General features: G+C 52.6%; 1 protein-coding gene and 1 non-coding gene across 3 annotated transcripts in view; both read left to right on the forward strand.

The window, feature by feature from the left end:
• The window catches only part of Olfm2 (olfactomedin 2), a 61,012-nt gene extending 45,327 nt beyond the window's left edge, over positions 1 to 15,685 (forward strand). The window contains exons 2-6 of one of the 2 annotated variants that reach the window (XM_076871454.2): positions 10,800 to 10,949; positions 12,542 to 12,688; positions 12,890 to 13,109; positions 13,448 to 13,554; positions 14,640 to 15,685. In XM_076871454.2, the coding sequence (XP_076727569.1) occupies positions 10,800 to 10,949; positions 12,542 to 12,688; positions 12,890 to 13,109; positions 13,448 to 13,554; positions 14,640 to 15,317 (1,302 nt within the window). In that variant the 3' untranslated portion in view covers positions 15,318 to 15,685. The remainder of the gene's footprint in view (positions 1 to 10,799; positions 10,950 to 12,541; positions 12,689 to 12,889; positions 13,110 to 13,447; positions 13,555 to 14,639) is intronic. The other variant, XM_076871447.2, reaches the window with a different exon arrangement.
• Positions 9,305 to 9,372, forward strand: Trnaa-agc (transfer RNA alanine (anticodon AGC)). Its single transcript has one exon. It is a non-coding gene; the product is annotated as a tRNA-Ala (tRNA).
• Positions 15,686 to 17,601: the final 1,916 nt, after the last annotated feature.

Below are 17,601 nucleotides of genomic sequence, written 5' to 3' on the forward strand. Positions count from 1 at the left end.
AGCTGTTTTAGACCCTTGTCTATTGCTGTAACAAAATACCTGAGGCTGGATAATGTATGAAGAAGAGAGGCTCATTGAGCTCAGAGCTCTGGAGGCTGGAAGTACAAGATCGAGTCAGTCTGTTGGCTTGGCCTCTGGTGAAAGCCTCATGGTGAGGCATCACAGAGTGGAAAGATGGCAGAAGAGGATCACCATGGTGAGACAGGAAGTCCGAGCTGATCAGGGGTTAGGCTGCTATTTTTATAACAACCCATTCTCATGGGAACTAACTCAGTCCACTAGACATGATGGCCTCAATGACCTGGTACCTCCCCCAGGCCTCACATTTAAAGGTTCCACCATCTCCCACCAGCACCAGAGCAAGGACCAAGCTTCCAGCCCCACAGGCGACACATCATACCCAGGCTGCTGCAGGGCCCAGCCCAAGTCTGGGAGCTCCTGCCTGCTGAGGCCTGAGCAGGTTCCTCCATGATGGGGGAGAGGCAGGTGTCCTGGACAGTACAGCACGGACAGGACATGCCGTCTGGGGACAGGAGAGGGGAGGCCACGGGGCAGGACTAGTGTCTGAGCTTTGTACTGGCAGCACTGAGGGCCGCAGGGGGTCTGAGATGGGGGAGACACATCAAAAGGCAGTTCTGGGGCTGGGACGGGGGGCTCAGTGGTGGGGCGCTTGCCTTGCATGCATGACCCCCAAAGATGGAGTCATTCTCATTTCCCCTGTGTTCCTTCCACCTCCCACCCTCCTTCCGCAAACCTCTGGCCTCTGCCTTCATATCCACCACGCGTCTGTCTCAATGCGTTCACTCATACAAGTCCTCGTCGTTGTTCAACCCTTTGGTGAGGGGAGGGCGGAGGACAGCACGTTCAGAGCTTGGGGGAGCCGGGCGCTGTAATCCCAGCTGCCCAGAAGGTGAAGCAGGAGGATTGGAAAAAAAAAAAAATATATGGGCATTTCATGAGACTCTGTCTCAAAATAAAATCAAAAGGACTGGGGATGCCGCTCGGTGGTAGAGCGCCCTGGGTTCAGTCCCTAATTTCATGGAAAAGCAAAGTGTGAGGGTTTGCTGAAGAACTGAAAGGAGCCACGGGAGACCTGGGGGCCCTGGTGAGTGTCTGTTTCCTCCCAGAAGGGTCTCCCCAAAAGAGGGGCACTTGACTGCTGGGGTGCAGGTGGACTGTGCACTTCCTCAAAGCAAGCTTGCTTGATGACTGATGGTGTCAGGATTTGCAGTCCTAATGCAGATCTCTTAAGCTGTCTTATAGACGGGGCCACACACACACCGGTGGCTTGTCTTTGTCAATTCTCTGACTCTCTCTCCACCCTGCCCGCTCTCTGCGGTGCTGGGGGTGGAACCCAGGGTCTTACCCGTACTGGACAAGTGCTCTACCACTGGGCCACACCAGCCCCAGCCCTGCCTCGATATTCTTGAACAGGACGACCGTCTGCGTGCTGAGGACTCTGGGCGGGAGAGTCAGGCAAACGCAGAGTTGTGTCTCTTTCCATTTTCCCCCAGAAAACCTATTTCATTTATTTTATTTTTCATTTATATGATGCCACAGCCTTGAGGCATCGTTGAATATAAGAAGTGGTCTCAACTGGGGCTGGTGGTCGGGAGCATGTTAGAGTCTTCTGCTTGGGTGGCTTGGAGGGTGTGCTGTCCAAGTTCTTTTTTTTTTTTTTTTTTTTAATAAACTTTTTAGTTGTGGATGGGCCTTTATTTTATTTATTTGTATGCGGTGCTGAGAATCGAACCCAGTGCCTCACCCAGGCTAGGCGAGCGCTCTGCCCCTGAGCCCCAGCCCAGCCCGGGTCCAGGTTCTCTAGGGGACAGAACCGACACGATGCACGTATAGTTATGAAAGGGGCTTCACTAGATCCGCTCACCCGAGCCGAGGCTGGCTGGTCCCACGGTGGCCGCCGCAGGCTGGAGGGCCAGAGGAACCCGCTGCTCTGTCCAAGGAGCTCAGAACAAGAGGGGCCACTGAGGCAGCCCTGTCCAGAGCTGAAGGCCTGGGAGGCCCCTGGAGAGGCACAGGTGTGAGCCCACATTCACAGAGGCCAGAGTCGGGCGTTCACCGACTGTGACAGGCCACAAAGGAGATGGCCCCAGTTCAAGAGGAGCGCAGCTAGCTCCTTCCTCCTCGTTCCCTCCGGGCCAGCTGAGTGGACGGCGCCACCCACATTCAGGGCGGGTCACTCAGTTCACTGACCCAAATGCCAATGGCCTCGGACACCTTCTTCCCAGACACGTCCGGAGTGGGCCTTTAGTATTTTCCTAGGCGGCTCTCGATCCAGCCAAGGTGACAATCAAGAGTAGCCATCGCGGTCTGGGGCTGTGGCTCCGTGGTGGAGGCTTGCCCAGCATGTGGGAGGCCCTGGGTTCCATCCTCAGCACCACCTAAAAAGAATTCAGTAAAACAAAGGCATCTGTCTGTCCCCAACTAAAAAAAAAAAAAAAAATTATAAAACAGATTGACCATCGCAGAGGGTTAGCGGTTGTCTTGTGCTGCTGCCTTGGAGGCCTCTCAAGATGGGTTAATTAGGATAAATGAAGGAACAAATGGCTGGGCGTGTGTGTGTGTGTGTGTGTGTGTGTGTGCGCGTGCAAATAGAATTAATGAATTCGTGCCCGCACAGGTCCCCTGCCCCTGCCACCGGGTTCTCGCAGGCAAAGCCCCGCTAGCTCAGGCCAGGGAGGCCGTGACTTGGGGCCTCCAGCCTGGCTGGCGCAGGAGAGCTGATGTCTTCTTTAAGGCCTGTCAAGCTTATCACTCAGGGGGGATTTGCCCAACACCTTGAGGCTTGACAAGGGCAGCCTGCTATTATCTCAAGCCCTCCAAAGGGACGTGGCCCCGTCACGGCTCAGTCGCAGCAGACAGGCATGTCCCTGATCATTCATCACGGCCCTCTGCCATCCTGGCAGGCAGGGAACAGCCAGGGCTGCTGCTGAGCTTGCCTGGCGCCTCTCTGCCGCCTCATCTCAGATGGTTCTTCCCTGCGAGGGACGCAGGCCAGTTGGTGGCAGAAGGAGAAATACATGGTGGATCGGAGAAGATGTTTGCTCTCTTTCTCCCCCGCCCCCCGACACACACCGGGTAGCTCGATGTCTAGTCATTCAACAAACATCCGCGGTGCTGGCTTTGGGGACTGAGTGATTAATGATTTGCAAAGCAGACAAAACTCCCCACCCTCATGCCATCTCCTGTCCAGGGACAGAGGCATGCCTGGGTCACACTAATGAGGTCTTAGTGGCCACTGTGACTCGGGCTTACAGGAGAATTGGAGGGAGGAGGTGCAGCAAGTGGGGGGACTGACTGTGAAGTCAGACCTGGGCCTGAATCCTGGCCCAAGACTGATGAACTTGACCTCTCCCTACCCTCGTTTCTTCACCCTTAAAGGGGGAAAATGACAGCAACTGCTTCACAGTGTCCTTGTGAGGATTAGATCAGTCCATTCACACAAGGTGCTGGAGGAAACCTCTGATTCACAGCGAGGGCCATGGCTTGGATCCTGTTTGTGCGCCCAAAGGTTTCTGTGTGGGGGCTGGCCCTTCAGTGTGGGAGGTGTTTGGAGAGCCTGGACCTTTAAGAGGCAGGACCTAGTGGCAGGAGCTTAGGTCTGTGGGGGGTCCTGTGGGACCCCAGACTCTCTCCCTCCTCCTGCACCTGCTCGCAGCGCTGTGATGGATATCATCTGCCTTGAGGCCCTCGCCAGAGCAGGGCTGATGCGGTCACCGTGCCCTTGACCCTGCAGAACTGGAAGCCAAATAAACATCTCTCTTCAAAAGTCGTCTGCCTCCGGTATTTTGTTAAGTGAACAAATACAATAAGAAACAGGGGCATTAGGAATTGGGCACAGGCTGCCTTGAGAGATGGTAACCCATGGCAGGAGGAGCGGAGAACTTGGCAGAAACCTCGATGCTTGAGCCCCAGGGGTGGAGAGGGTTATTTTGGCCATGAGACGGGGCACAAGTGTCGGTGGAAGAGGGTCAGACTGTGCAGAGGCCGGAGAGGAGAAAAGCGCGGTCCACTCCAGGCAGGAACCGCAACTAGGAAGAGGGGCCGGGCGGGTGAGCCCTCAAGATGCGGGTCAAGATGGACCGGCCCCTCCCCGCCCCCTCCCCCGCTCCTGCCGGGTTGCAGCACACGTTCTGGGTCGGGACATTGGCTGGACCATCCCGGGTTCGGGATGGAGCCGTGTCTCCTCTCTCCCACCACCTTGATTCCATAAAGTCACTGAAATCAGCCTTTGGAGAGTTACAAGGGTAGCAGTGGACATAATAGCAGTGGGCCGGCCGCGGTGGCACACGCCTGTCATCCCAGCGGCTCTGGAGGCTGAGGCAGGAGGATCGTGAGTTCAAAGCCAGCCCCAGCCAAGGCAAGGAGCTAAGGAACTCAGTGAGACCCTGTCTCTAAAAAAAAAAAAAAAAAAAAAAAAAATTAAAAAGGGCCGGAGATGTGGCTCAGTGGTTAAGCACTCCTGAGTTCCATCCCTGGTACCTAAATAAATGAATAAAAATAGCAGAGGGTCTGGGAGTGGAGCTCAGTGTAGAGCACTTGCCTACCAGGCACCAGGCCCTGGGCTTGATCCCCAGCACTGCCAAAAAAAAAAAATAATAATAATACTAGTCACAAACACTTATGTAGCACTTCCTATATGATGATGTTTGTTCTAATTGTTTGTGTATTATTATCCTCCAGCAGCCTTGTGAGGTAGGGATAACTAACACGTCCATTTCACAGATGAGGGAACTGAGGCACAGAGAGGTTAAACGACTTGTCCACATCACACAGCCCAGGAATGGTCAAGCCACCACGACCCCAGGATCCTGGCTATCTTCCATCATTCAAGTAGGAGTAATAAACATCTAGGGAAAACAATGGTTTCTGTCGTAAGGATGTTGTCTGGAAAGATTACGGGTGACATCACACAGAATCCTTTTTGGGAGGATCGTGGGAGAAATCCCTGCCTGTTCTCAGTACCAAAAATAGTTGAGCCTTCTCCTGAGCATCTGGTGTACTTTTGTTTCAGGACACTGGGAACCGCAGAAATGACCAGCGTTCTCTTTTTGAGTTGGCTGCTAAGGAGCTTGGAGCCAAATTTATGGCCCAACCATATGCTGATGGGTTGGGTTCTTCAGGGATGAGTTTTTCTTAGTCTCATTTCTGGCTCTGTCTTGTGTCCCTACTTTTGTTTTCCTCCCCTTACTCCCCTGGAAAAAATTAAAAAAAAAAAAAAAGGGCTTTAAAAGAATTCTAACAAGAACCATGGGTTGGCGGTGTAGCTCAGTGGCAGGGTACGTATCCTGCAGGTCCTGGGCTCCACCCCCTTCCAAGATACATGTTCACTTTGAAGATTTGGGAAAGGAGATAGAGATGATGATAAAAATTCCTGTGAATCCCAATTTTTAAGGACTGCATAATATTCCATCCTGTGGATGCATCTTATAATTTTAAATCCTTCCTCCTGTTGTCAGGTAATTGGAGGAAACAATTCTAGTTCTCCAGATCCAAAGAAGCACTTTAGTTAGCATCCTCAGAGCGGTCCAGTACGTGCCCCGGTGATTTCCATGGGCTGGATTCCTTGCCTTGGATTGGCTGAGTAAAAGGCAAGTACAGAAATCTCAAAGCCTGAGCTGTGGGTTGGGCCCTCCAGGAGTGCCTAATCCCTGTTCTCTCGCATTTAATTGGAGCTATCATGTGGTATTTTACATATCCTTGTAACCCACTTAGATGCTTTTCTGGAACAAGGCAGGATACAAATAAATATATAAGCCCCAAGCCACATCTGCTTCCTGATTAAATTATCCAGTCTCAAACACCATGATATCTTCATTTTATTAAAGCCTTGCTCTCTTCCTGTTGGCTAATCCCTAGCAGCCAATGCTCAGTGAGGGTCTGTCCCCAGGATGCTGGAGTAATCCCTTCACCCTGGCAAACACTTAATTTTTTTTTTTTTTTAGTGCTGGGAATTGAACCTGGGGCCTCATGCAGGAGGGGCGAGGCGCGCACACTCTCGCTGAGCCACACCCCAGCCCACCGGGGAAGGTTTTGGAGCTCAGATACAGACAGCAGAGCTGCAGAGATGATGATCCCCGGCCCAGCCAGCCTTGAGGAAAACTTCCCTGTGTGTCTCCTGCTCAGTTCACCCTGGACCAGTGACGGAGCCTGGTGCTTAATTGGGGCGGCAGCCTCCGTGAAGTATTTGAACAATCCCAGGCAGAAGAGACGATTTGAGGATTGCTACTTGAGTGCATAGCGTACCCTCTCAGAGCCCATTAGCAGGAATATTAGGCTGGAGGCAGAGCTCGGCAAGAGAGCAGCTGGCTTCTCCTGAGCTTTTGCCAATCTGAGGTGAGGCGGCTGCCCCACTGGAGATTTCTGTACCCAGAGAACTCACGGATTCTCACACCCGCCATCGGGAACATCTCCCCCAGGATAGACCAGTTTATCCCTCCGTCTGTGACCTCTAGGAGTTCATGACTTTGGTTCTAAGCTAGACCCAGTCTAGGAGAAATGGCATTTGGACTTTCAAACACTGAGCCCTCCAGGACATTCCCATGGCTCCTAGGGACATGAACTCGACTGCATATTTGAACTTAAACCTGCCGGGCAAAACTCGGGATCTTAGCATGCTGAGACTTGGCAGCCAAACCCCAGGCATTTAATTATACTGCTGCAGAGAACACTCCTGCGAAGTGCGTCCAACGCAGACAATTATTTTAGGAAAGCCACGGAGGCCTTCTCTTCGTGCCACTTAAATCTCGCTTCTCTTTTACAATTCAATATTTCATATGTTGAGAGAAAATGCCTTGTTTGCTTCAAAGGACATGTTAGGAAATGTAGGAAGGAGATGTTAATTATGTTGAGCTGGGCTGCTTTGTTTCTGCACAAATGAGAATCTTTGGGGGGGTTCTGACTTAATTGCTTGGGGATTGGAGCCAGGGGAGGATGTGCAGGAGCTTGGGCTCCTGTTCATTGTTTTGCTTTGTGTTGTCTTTAAAGAATTGGATTTGTCTTGAAAAGAGATGAAACTAATGCTGCATTCTTCTAGAACAAAGGGAAAGCCTTGCTGGGGTCATCCTTCTTGTCTTGGGCTTCGAAGGGGAGGACTGGGTACAGTCGCAGTCAGCCCTCTCTATCCCTGGGTTCTCCCTCCGCCAATTCAATCATCCGCAGATTGAAAATATTGGAGAGCAACTGCTCTGCACCGGACATGCACAGACTTTTCCTTCTTATTGTCCCCTGAACAGTACTGTGTAACAACTATTTCAAAGCATTTATATTGTATTAGGTATTATAAGTCATTTAGAGAGGATTTAAAGTTTACAGGAGGATGTACAGGGCTTCTGTGTAAATACTGTGACCTTTAAAATGAGGGACTTGAGAATCCTCAGCTCTTGGTATCTGCGGGGGGTCCTGGAACCATCCCTCGCGGATCCCAAGGGATGACTGTGATTGCCTAGGCAGAGATCCCTGGAGGAACCAGTGGGGACGCAGGGAAGGGAGGGAGGAGATGAGGGAGATGCACGCAGAGCCAGTTAATGAGCAGGTCGCACCCCGGGCCACTGGAGCACAGTGCCTGCGGCTCTCCAGGGAGACTTGCAGGACCTCGAAGTTCTCCCAAGGAAGAGGCAAGAGGATTGAATTATCACTAGCACCTTTGAGTCATTGTTGACAATGCTGGGGGGAGGCCCTGCCTGTCTGTCCAGGGCAAAGGCTGAATGCATCCTGACCACCAAAGGAGGCCCTTGGCGGTGGGGAAACCTGGGCACTTCCACACTGAGCCAGTGTAGACTCCACCCAGCTCAGACCTGGCGCAAAGAAGGCTGGGAAGAAGAGTTACCCCAATGGAGGGCATGTGGTCACCTAAAGGAGGGGTTCCCAGCCGGGCATGTTGGCACACATCTGTAATCCCAGAGGCTTGGGAGGCTGAGGCAGGAGGATCACTAGTTCAAAGCCAGCCTCTGCAAAAGTGAGGCCTAAGCAACTCAGTGAGCCCCTGTCTCTAAATCAAATACAAAATAGGGCTGGGGATGGGGCTCAGTGGCCGAGTACCCCTGAGTTCAATCCCTGGCAAAAAAGAAGGGGTTCTCCCAATTTAAGCAGAGTATATGTAAGACACAAATAATGACTCATTACAATAGTTTTGGATGGTGTTTATGAATGGTTTGTTTTCCTTATAAATTAGTGGAGGAGCCAAGCTCGTCTGTACAATTATAGCATTAGCTCACATTCCAATAAGCTTTTTAAAAAAGGACTTTATTGAGCGGGGGAGGACAAGGTGGGGCAATCATGGAGTCTCGGGGATTATTCCTGACTCCCAGGCGGGCGTATCTCAGCTGCAGCTCATGGGAACGGCCTCAGCTGGGGGATCAGGAACGCGGTGGAAATTATCAATTTTTGTGGTGCTTTGTTTCTCTGTAAAACATTTGCAGTTTTATCAGAATTCTCCCGTGCTACCGGAATTTTCTATTTGCCATCTCTATGGCCACTCCTCATCATCTCTTGCCTGGACACGTGCAGTCACCTCAGCTGAGCCTCCCTCCTTTGTATCCCCCGTCCCCAGCAACAGCTGGAGGTCACTGTGAGCACCCAAGCCAGGGCGCACCCCTCCTTGACTCAGAACCCTCCATGGCTCCCGCATCATCCAGAGAAGCCAAAATCCTCGCTGTAGGCTGTGGGGCTGCGCTGCCCCCAGCCCTCCTCTCCTGGACGACCCCCTTGCTCACTCAGGGTCCTGCCTCAGGTCCTGCCTCAGGCCTTCCTCCTTACTCTCCCCTCTGCCTGGAACACCCCTCCCTACACAGCCCTGGGCTCCTCCCTCTCCTCCTTCCGGTCTGAACTCCAAGGACACCCAGCATCCCAACCTGGGGCCTCCCCTGCATCTCCCGCCCCTCAGCCTTGGATTCCTCCTCTCTCTGATATGCATCATTTTAAAATAGTTGATGTTTACTTATTTATGTCCATCTCCCCTTTAATAAACGCACCCAGCTCAGCGCCTGTGTGTGCACACGAGCGCACATGTTTTGTTCACTGCTGCGCGTGTCTTCGGCATCTGAGGTAGAGATGTCACAGTAGGAACATGCTGATGATTTGTTGAACAAATGAGATCACGGTACCCTATTAAAAAGAAAGGGACCTGCTTGGCACCAAATCCACTATGTCTGAGGATGTTCCGGGGACCGACTGGGGGTCTCGGCTCCATCCAGGGAGCTCAGCTGAGCCTTGGTGTCTGCTGAACATTGTGGGTCCACTGAATTGACCAAACACGGGCTGGAAATATTATTTATGGGGACTGGGGTTGTGGCTCAGTGGTAGAGCACTTGCCCAGCGTGCATGAGGCCCTGGGTTCAATCCCCAGCATCACATAAAAAAACTAAATAAACAAAATAAAGGTACTGTGTCCATCTACAACTAAAAATATTTTAAAATATATTATTTATGTCCTGAGCATGCACAGACTTTTTCCTTGCCATCGTTCCCTAGACAATACCATATAACAACTATGTATATAGTCTTTGCGTGATATTCGGTGTTATAAGGCACCTGGAGGCGATTGGAAGTCCACAGGGGGATGTTCGAGGTTCTGTTCTGTGCAAGTGCTCCACCGGTTTCTATGGGCACATGAGTCCCTGCAGATGCTGGTGTCTGCGGGGCATCCCGGAACAAGTCTTCACAGCTACCAAGCGGAGACTGTACTCACTGCCTTTTAACAGCGTTCCTTAGGCCCCTTCAGATGTTATTCAGGATTTGGGGGTGTCCAAAATGTCCCTTTCTCTCTCCCCCTCTTCTAGCTTCCTCAATCCTGAAATTCATTTCAAATGTTTGTGCCTGGGGATGCTTCCTCTAAGACTCCAACCCTGAGGAAGAAAGACCCCTTGCTACTCCTTGTACCATTTCTTCAAAATATTCTCTTCAGAGCACCACACGGGGTTCTAGAAGCATCATTAGGATTCCACGTCTGGTGTCTGTCCTCGCGGCTGGCTCTGTGGGCAACGATGGGTGCTCCCTCCTCCCCTCTCCTCCTTGCTCCTTTCCCAGACCCTATGGCTGGCACAGAAGAAGCTCTTACTAGCTATTTCCTAATAAGTTTGGAAATTTTGGCTTGAGTTCCCTGATGGACCTTAGCATGGCCAAGGCTCTGATAAACCTTACAATAAAAACTTATTTCACCCGGCAATGCATGAAATTAACCCTTTCCCGGCGCACCTGGTAAAACTGCCAGTGTTCCAAGGAGCATGGTTTGGAAAACAGTCATAATTGATCTCCAACATAAACGGATCCTTCATTTAAGAGACAGCTGAAGGTGATGTCTTTCATCCAAAAACCTGAAATGTCTCTGTGAGCATTTTATCTCACTTTGGCTATTATTTTGCCTGGATTTCTCCAGGTGCGGTGGGGTGGGACAGCGAGGTTCATGTGTCTGGAGCCCACGCGTCACCAAGGGCTGGGGGAGCAGAGAGGGAGGCCCACCCAGAGCATATCTATGTTCTAATGGAGGTTATGGAGGTGGCGTGTGTGTGAGGGAATGCATTACTGGCTTGGGGAAGAGCTCAAATTCCACAATTCCTTGCTTTGTTCCCTAATCCTGCCCCACGAGGGTCTTGTCGTCTATAAGTGGGGCTCCTTGAGGAATGACTGCGGTCACACTCCAGCCCACACTCAATACATGGTCCAGCCCATTCCAGGCATCCAGCAAAGGGCATCTGTCATTTCCAGGGGTCCCCTTTTCTCTCCCAGCAAGATCGAGGGGGGGTCCCCCATTGGGCTCCAGCTCTGACCTCAACCTCTGGTAGACTCTCTTCCAGAGTCCAGAAGAGGGCTGGCAACTGTACACCTCGGCCCAGGCCCCTGACGGCAAATGCATCTGCACAGCTGTGATCCCAGCTCAGAGCACCTGCTCCCGCGATGGCCGGAGCCGGGAGCTGCGGCAGCTGATGGAGAAGGTAGGAAACTCCAGGTGCCACTGGGGAAGACGGTGGTGCTGGGGACGGAATCCAGGACCTCACACACGCTAGGCAAATGCTTTACCACCGAGCCACATCCATAGTCCCGATGGATATTTTAATTCAATGTCTGCTACCGCTTCCTGGGGAGAGAAGCCAAGAGCCTGTAGTCAGGGAGAGGAAAATCCCAGGGGCAGGACCTGAGTCTTGTCCGTGAGCCCAGGCCCCACTGCGCACGCCCAGTACAGCCTTTAGTGCACCTGCTGATGGCGTTCTGGGCCTCTCGGGGACCTCCCCCCACTCCTAGAAGAAATCTCCTGTAAAGATTTCTTCTCCCTCTGATCGTGGATGATGTAAAGAGGTCCCATCAATCCATCCCGAGGTATTTCAGTGCCCTTTGGAGACTGATGGCCATTACCCACCTGAACTGCCCCTTGGTCACTTGATGCCAGTGATGGAAAGGACCAGGGCTCTCCCAATGCTCCTTTGATAGAGGAAGCTGAGGCTTGGCAGAGAACAGTGTCGGCACCAGGGTGTCCTCCACCTGTTGCTCTTCCTACCCCAACACCGGTCTGCCTTCCCCACCTGTTGGAGACGTCCATGTGGTGCCCTCTGATTGTTGATAATGGCTGAATGTCTGTGGCCCCCAGGGGGCTGGTGTGCTGCTGAGTTTCTGAGAACTTCCAGGGACCCTTGTGAGCGGTCACACAGGACAGTCTGCATTCCACCAAGGGACCAGTGGGGTTCAGTTTGGCCGTGGGGTTCAGTTTAAGAAGGTGGAATTTACTTTAGGCAGGTGGGGCTCACCTTAAGCAGGTGGGGTTCACTTCAGACAGGTGGAGGGGGGAGCTGGAGGACTCTCAGGCCAGGTCAGGAGAGGCCAAGGCAAGGGAATTTTAATTTAATCATCCAGCCAAAAGTTTTTATTTAGCATCTACTTTGGGGCCAGAACTGGGCACTGGGGATTTAGTTAGCCGAGGACAAGCTAGACATTGACTCTACCTCTGAGGTTGCAGATGTATAAGAATGTTCCAGATAGCTGGGAAGAAAACCCCTGGGCAGGGGGAGTGTGAACAAGCCAAGAAGGTCAGGGAGACTGCTGGGAAGTGATGCTGAAGTTCACACCTGAGGGATGAGCAGGAGCCAGTCTTGGGAAGATGAGGGGAACAGTGGTGGGATCAGCATGTGCAAAGGCCCTGAGTTGGGGAGGAACTTTGAGCCTCTGACAACGGGAGGTTAGAATGGAATCATCCAGGAGGGGAAGCAAGTAAGGGAGCAGGACCAGCCTTCGCAGGATCTGTAGGGGAGGAAGTTCACCTGATTTCTTTTTGGAAAGCTCTCTCTGGCCGCTGTGGGGTGAAGACAGGGGGTAAGGGTGGAAGCAGGAGAACAGGGAGCAGGTGGGAGGTGGTGGGAGCCAGGGGATGAGAGGGGCAAGGAGTGGACATGCTATCGGGAGGTTGCTAGGAAGATGGGGGGAGAAGGTTGGTAGGGTGTCTGTATGGCCTCTGGCCCTACCAGGTCTTTTCTGTGACGTCTCTGGGTTACCGGGTGGGAGGAATTTTGGCCTCCAGAACTGTCCCCACTCCTAGGTCCAGAATGTCTCGCAGTCCATGGAGGTCCTTGAGTTACGGACGTTCCGCGATCTGCAGTACGTCCGCAGCATGGAGACCCTCATGCGCAGCCTGGACGCGAGGCTCCGGGCAGCCGATGGGTCCGTCTCGGCCAAGAGCTTCCAGGTGGGTCCTTCTGGGCTCAGGCCAGATATGGAGGGAGTGACTGCGATTGGTCTCAGTAGATCCAAGGACAGGGTCATGTCTGGGAAGAAACGAGGGCTGGCTGGGCTCTGGGTCCAGTATGGGTCAAACGTCAAGGGCCAGGGTACACCAAAGACAAGGGGTCTGTGGCAAGGACTGGCGACCATTCTACCTTGGCGGCAGGAGCTGAAGGACAGGATGACAGAGCTACTGCCCCTGAGCTCGGTCCTGGAGCAGTACAAAGCGGACACGCGGACCATCGTGCGCCTGAGGGAGGAGGTGCGGAATCTCTCGGGCAGCCTGGCGGCCATCCAGGAGGAGATGGGCGCCTACGGGTACGAGGACCTTCAGCAGCGCGTGATGGCTCTGGAGGCCCGGCTACATGCCTGCGCCCAGAAACTGGGTACGCCTTGACCATTGACCCTGACCCCTGACCTCCATGCCACCCCCCACCCCAATGCCACCTGTGCTCCCCAATCTGGGCACTTTTCAACCTCTGACTTCCAAACCTCAACACTCGATTTCTCTATCCAAGGCCAAACCTGGGCCCAGAAACTGGAAATGACCTTGAATGATCTTGACCCTTGACTTCCCACCCTGCACCCCCAACCGTGCTCTACGCTGGGACCCGATTTCTGCCCCTTCTGGCCTCCCTGGTCCTTGCCCTTCCCAGCCTGAGCCTTGCCCTCCTCCCCTGGGCTCTTCCCATCCCTACCTCATTCCCTCTGTTCCTGTCCCCAGGCTGCGGGAAGTTGACTGGTGTCAGTAACCCCATCACTGTCCGGGCTATGGGGTCCCGCTTTGGCTCGTGGATGACTGACACGATGGCTCCCAGTGCCGATAGCCGGGTGAGTGACAGTGCCCAACCCAGGGACCAGCTTCTGGGAGGGACATGGTCCGTGACTGCCCACAGGTACCCGGGGACTCCACACCAATGACGCTTGTAACCAAAGTGTCCTAAGGGATCCTCAGCACCCTTAGACCTTCCCTTGACTGTCTAGTGACAAGGGCCCTCTAGCCCTGTAAATCTAAGATGGCGTCAATGTTACTAGGTGATATAGTGTCATGGAGCCACTGTTGTATATGTGTCATTGACCAAAATGACATATGTAGCATAAGACTGTATGGCTACAGTGACCCATGCCTTTCCTGCTCAATGACATTTGGACTTCCAGTGGCCTCCTTGGTCATGACTGCCCATCACTTTGACCCACAAGAATCAGGAACAAACTGCCCAGGGACTCTCCTGCACAGTGACCTTCCTGGTGACTGATATAGGTCATTGAATGGCCACTGAGTATCATAGACTACAGGTAGTAATAAGCCTGTGATCACTGGTCCCCCAGGGATCATGATGGTTCAACCAATTGGTTGGCTTGGAAATCAGGCTGGGATTGCGTTCCCCTCCTGCCATTTCTCAGCTAGGGAATCTTAGGCAGCATTCTTAATGTCTGACTCTGATTTCCTTATCTTCAAAATTATTATAATTTCAGAATTAAAGTTCTTAAGATTCTTAGCTCAATACTAAGGGCACTCACAATACTAATTAATATGACAACAAGGACAATGAAGACAATGTTGGCGATGAGGAGGACATGCCTAGTTATCTTATTACAGGGGTTATCCATGGGCAATGAATTCAAGGGACCCTCAGTGACCACTAGCCATCAGTGTCTAGTGATCAGTGAATTCCTAGGCCAGGAAGTCCCCAGGGAGTGCAGTTTCCCTAATCCTTTGGGATCAAGCACCACCCACCTAGTGACTGTTACTCATAGTCACTGGGTCGTGAGTGGTCAGTAGAAAGCCCATGACCGAGTAATGACCATGTAGGTGGCAGTTGGTCTTTGATGACCATCGTTGAGTCCTGAATGGTTGCTGGGACCCTTGGGTCATTGATGCTGGTCCCTCCAGTGACCAGAGGCTACTCTCATAGGTCTGGTACATGGACGGCTATTACAAGGGCCGGCGGGTGCTGGAGTTCCGCACTCTGGGCGATTTCATCAAAGGCCAGAACTTTATCCAGCACCTGCTGCCCCAGCCATGGGCGGGCACGGGCCACGTGGTGTACAATGGCTCCCTGTTCTATAACAAGTACCAGAGCAATGTGGTGGTCAAGTACCACTTCCGCTCGCGCTCCGTGCTGGTGCAGAGGAGTCTCCCTGGGGCTGGCTACAACAACACCTTCCCCTACTCCTGGGGTGGCTTCTCCGACATGGACTTCATGGTGGACGAGAGCGGGCTCTGGGCCGTGTACACCACCAACCAGAACGCGGGCAACATTGTGGTCAGCCGGCTGGACCCGCACACCCTGGAGGTTATGCGGTCCTGGGACACTGGCTACCCCAAGCGCAGTGCTGGGGAGGCCTTCATGATCTGTGGCGTGCTCTATGTGACCAACTCCCACCTGGCCGGGGCCAAGGTCTACTTCGCCTACTTCACCAACACGTCCAGTTATGAGTACACGGACGTCCCCTTCCACAACCAGTACTCCCACATCTCCATGCTGGATTACAACCCCCGGGAGCGGGCCCTGTACACCTGGAACAATGGCCACCAGGTGCTCTACAATGTCACTCTCTTCCATGTCATCAGCACCGCTGGGGATCCCTAGGTGCCTCCGCGGCTCAGGCTGCCCCATGTGGGCTGCTGGGGCCCTTCCCACTCTGCCCGTGTCCCTTCAAGTTTCTGTCTCTGTGGTGCCCTCTCCCCACCTTTCTGCACACCCAGCTTTCATTCTCTGCCCTGAATTCCTATCAATGCCTCTTCTCCATTTTCGCTTCTCCTTTATTGATCTCTGCTTTTGATACTCTACTTCTTGGTCTCTCTGCCTTTTATTGATGTCCCTCCGACTCTTTCTTTTCATTGATCTGACCCTCCAGTTCTCTTTCTGTCTCTGTCTCTCTTTCTCCCCCTCCCCTCCTGCTCCTTGCCCCCCTCCTGCTCTTCATCCTCACTCCCAACCCCCAGCCCCTGGAGTTGAGTGCATGGATCTTTTTTTTATTTACACTTTTTTCTTTCTGGGTTGCTGGAATAAATGGGACCTTTGACATTTGACGCTTCGGTTGCTCTGTGTCCATTGGAGTTGGAGGTGAAGCCTGAGCTTGGAGCCCCATCCCCACTGAGCCCCTGTCCCATTCAACCAGGGGCAAGCAAGTCCAGCCTGGAGCCCCCCTTCGCCAGGGTGAGCCCTTTGGGGAGACGAATGAGGAGATCTGATCCAAGGTGTTTCAATCAAAAGCAATTCGCTTAAAAGCAATTTGATCAAAACAACTGAGAATCCTCTAACAAGGATGGAAATTGGCCTCAAATATTCCCTGTCGCTGGCTTTCACTCATTGATCCATCCAGTGCTTCTCTGAGCTGTCTGGCAATGTTTTAATGGGTTTTAAACAATTTGGCTACTTTTAAGAATCTGGGTATAAGAGGTTAGGGCCCTGCCAAATTTATCCCCTTTCTTCTCTTTCAGCTTGGTAATTTGAAAAATCGTTTCCAAACAAGTCACCCCAGGTGGGCTTGCTCTGGTGGTCTGGCCGTCAGTGGAACCCAGCACACTCCATGCCTGGGGCCTGTGTGCTGGAAGGGGCTGGGCCAGGGTGCTTCCTAATATGGGGACCAGACTCGTGGCCAGGCAGGCAGGAGGAATCAGAGATGGGAGGAAAGAGGTGCAGGGTCAGGAAGAGGCTGGCAAAGAAAGAGGCCAGATGCTTTGGAGCCTTAGAAACCTAGCTAAAGGTAGGGCTGAGGGGCTGGAGGTGTCACAGAAGGGGGAGAACAAAACCGAGTGCTTTCAATACCTCGTCTGGTGAGCTATGTGAGGCAGGCTGAAGGGATGAAGCTGGGGACCAGGGAGGTGTCAAAAGTTGAGGGGCAAGCGGGTGGGACTGCAAGAGGGGTGGGAGAGTCATCCCTAGGGCTGTTTTTGTCTGGAATGGAGGTGAGAGGATGGTTCAGGGCTGCCCCCACCCTCCACATTAGCCCCTCAGGTGGTCCCATGTGAACCCAGAGCAAAAAAATCTTGCAAAGGGCCCCACTGGCCCAGAACCCACTCCTCTGCGGCCACAGGAAGGTGGTGGTGCTCCTCCCAAAGGCTTATGTCCCCATCTCTAATTAATGGCCTTCCTGATTAAATCATCTCCGCTTTGCGCTGGCATCTCCGGGAACTTGGACACTGGGGCCATATTGGGAATGAACCCCATGAATAATAAATGGGGCTGCCTAATGCACTCATTTAAAACCAATTTTTAAAGAAATTCTCCAGAAGAACAATTAATTTCCATTTAAATGAACAAGTGTGACATCAGAAAAGAACAGGTTCCTGGGTTAACACCTGAAGCAGCACTTTGATCCATATCAACTGAAAAAACAAACAAAAACATCACAGGTCTGGGATGCTTGGAACACTGTACCACACCCCCACACTTTCATTTATCTGGAGGCAGATTTCCAAGGTGAGGGGACAGGGTGGTTTATCCATCTGATACTGAACCCTCCAGAGTAGGGTCATGACTGGAGGATGCTGATTCAGCCTTTGTCCAGAATATGCTGAGACACAGAGATCCACTTCTCACACCAAGAACAGAGCTGATGGGACCCGTCAGTCACACCTGTACCTCAAGTCTCCAGAACCCGGGCACCTGGCACACAACTGCCTACTCTCTCTCCCGCACACAGGCTCAGCAATCCTTCTACTTTCATGTTTGGGGTTTTGTCCCAACCAAGGGTGAGCAAGAGGAGAACACCGCCCCTCGAGGTCAGAACCGTCTGTGCCCGCCTGTCTTAGGCTGCCACTGTTAATTCTGTAATGTCCCAGTCATTATAGACGGGGACCTGGCTACATCCAGGAAGTTGTAATAACCCTGTTTGCTCTGAAGTGACCACCTCTAGCCCTGCCCAGTA

Source organism: Callospermophilus lateralis, chromosome 1, assembly GCF_048772815.1.
Source record: "Callospermophilus lateralis isolate mCalLat2 chromosome 1, mCalLat2.hap1, whole genome shotgun sequence".
In the NCBI taxonomy this organism is placed as follows: Eukaryota; Metazoa; Chordata; class Mammalia; order Rodentia; family Sciuridae; genus Callospermophilus; species Callospermophilus lateralis.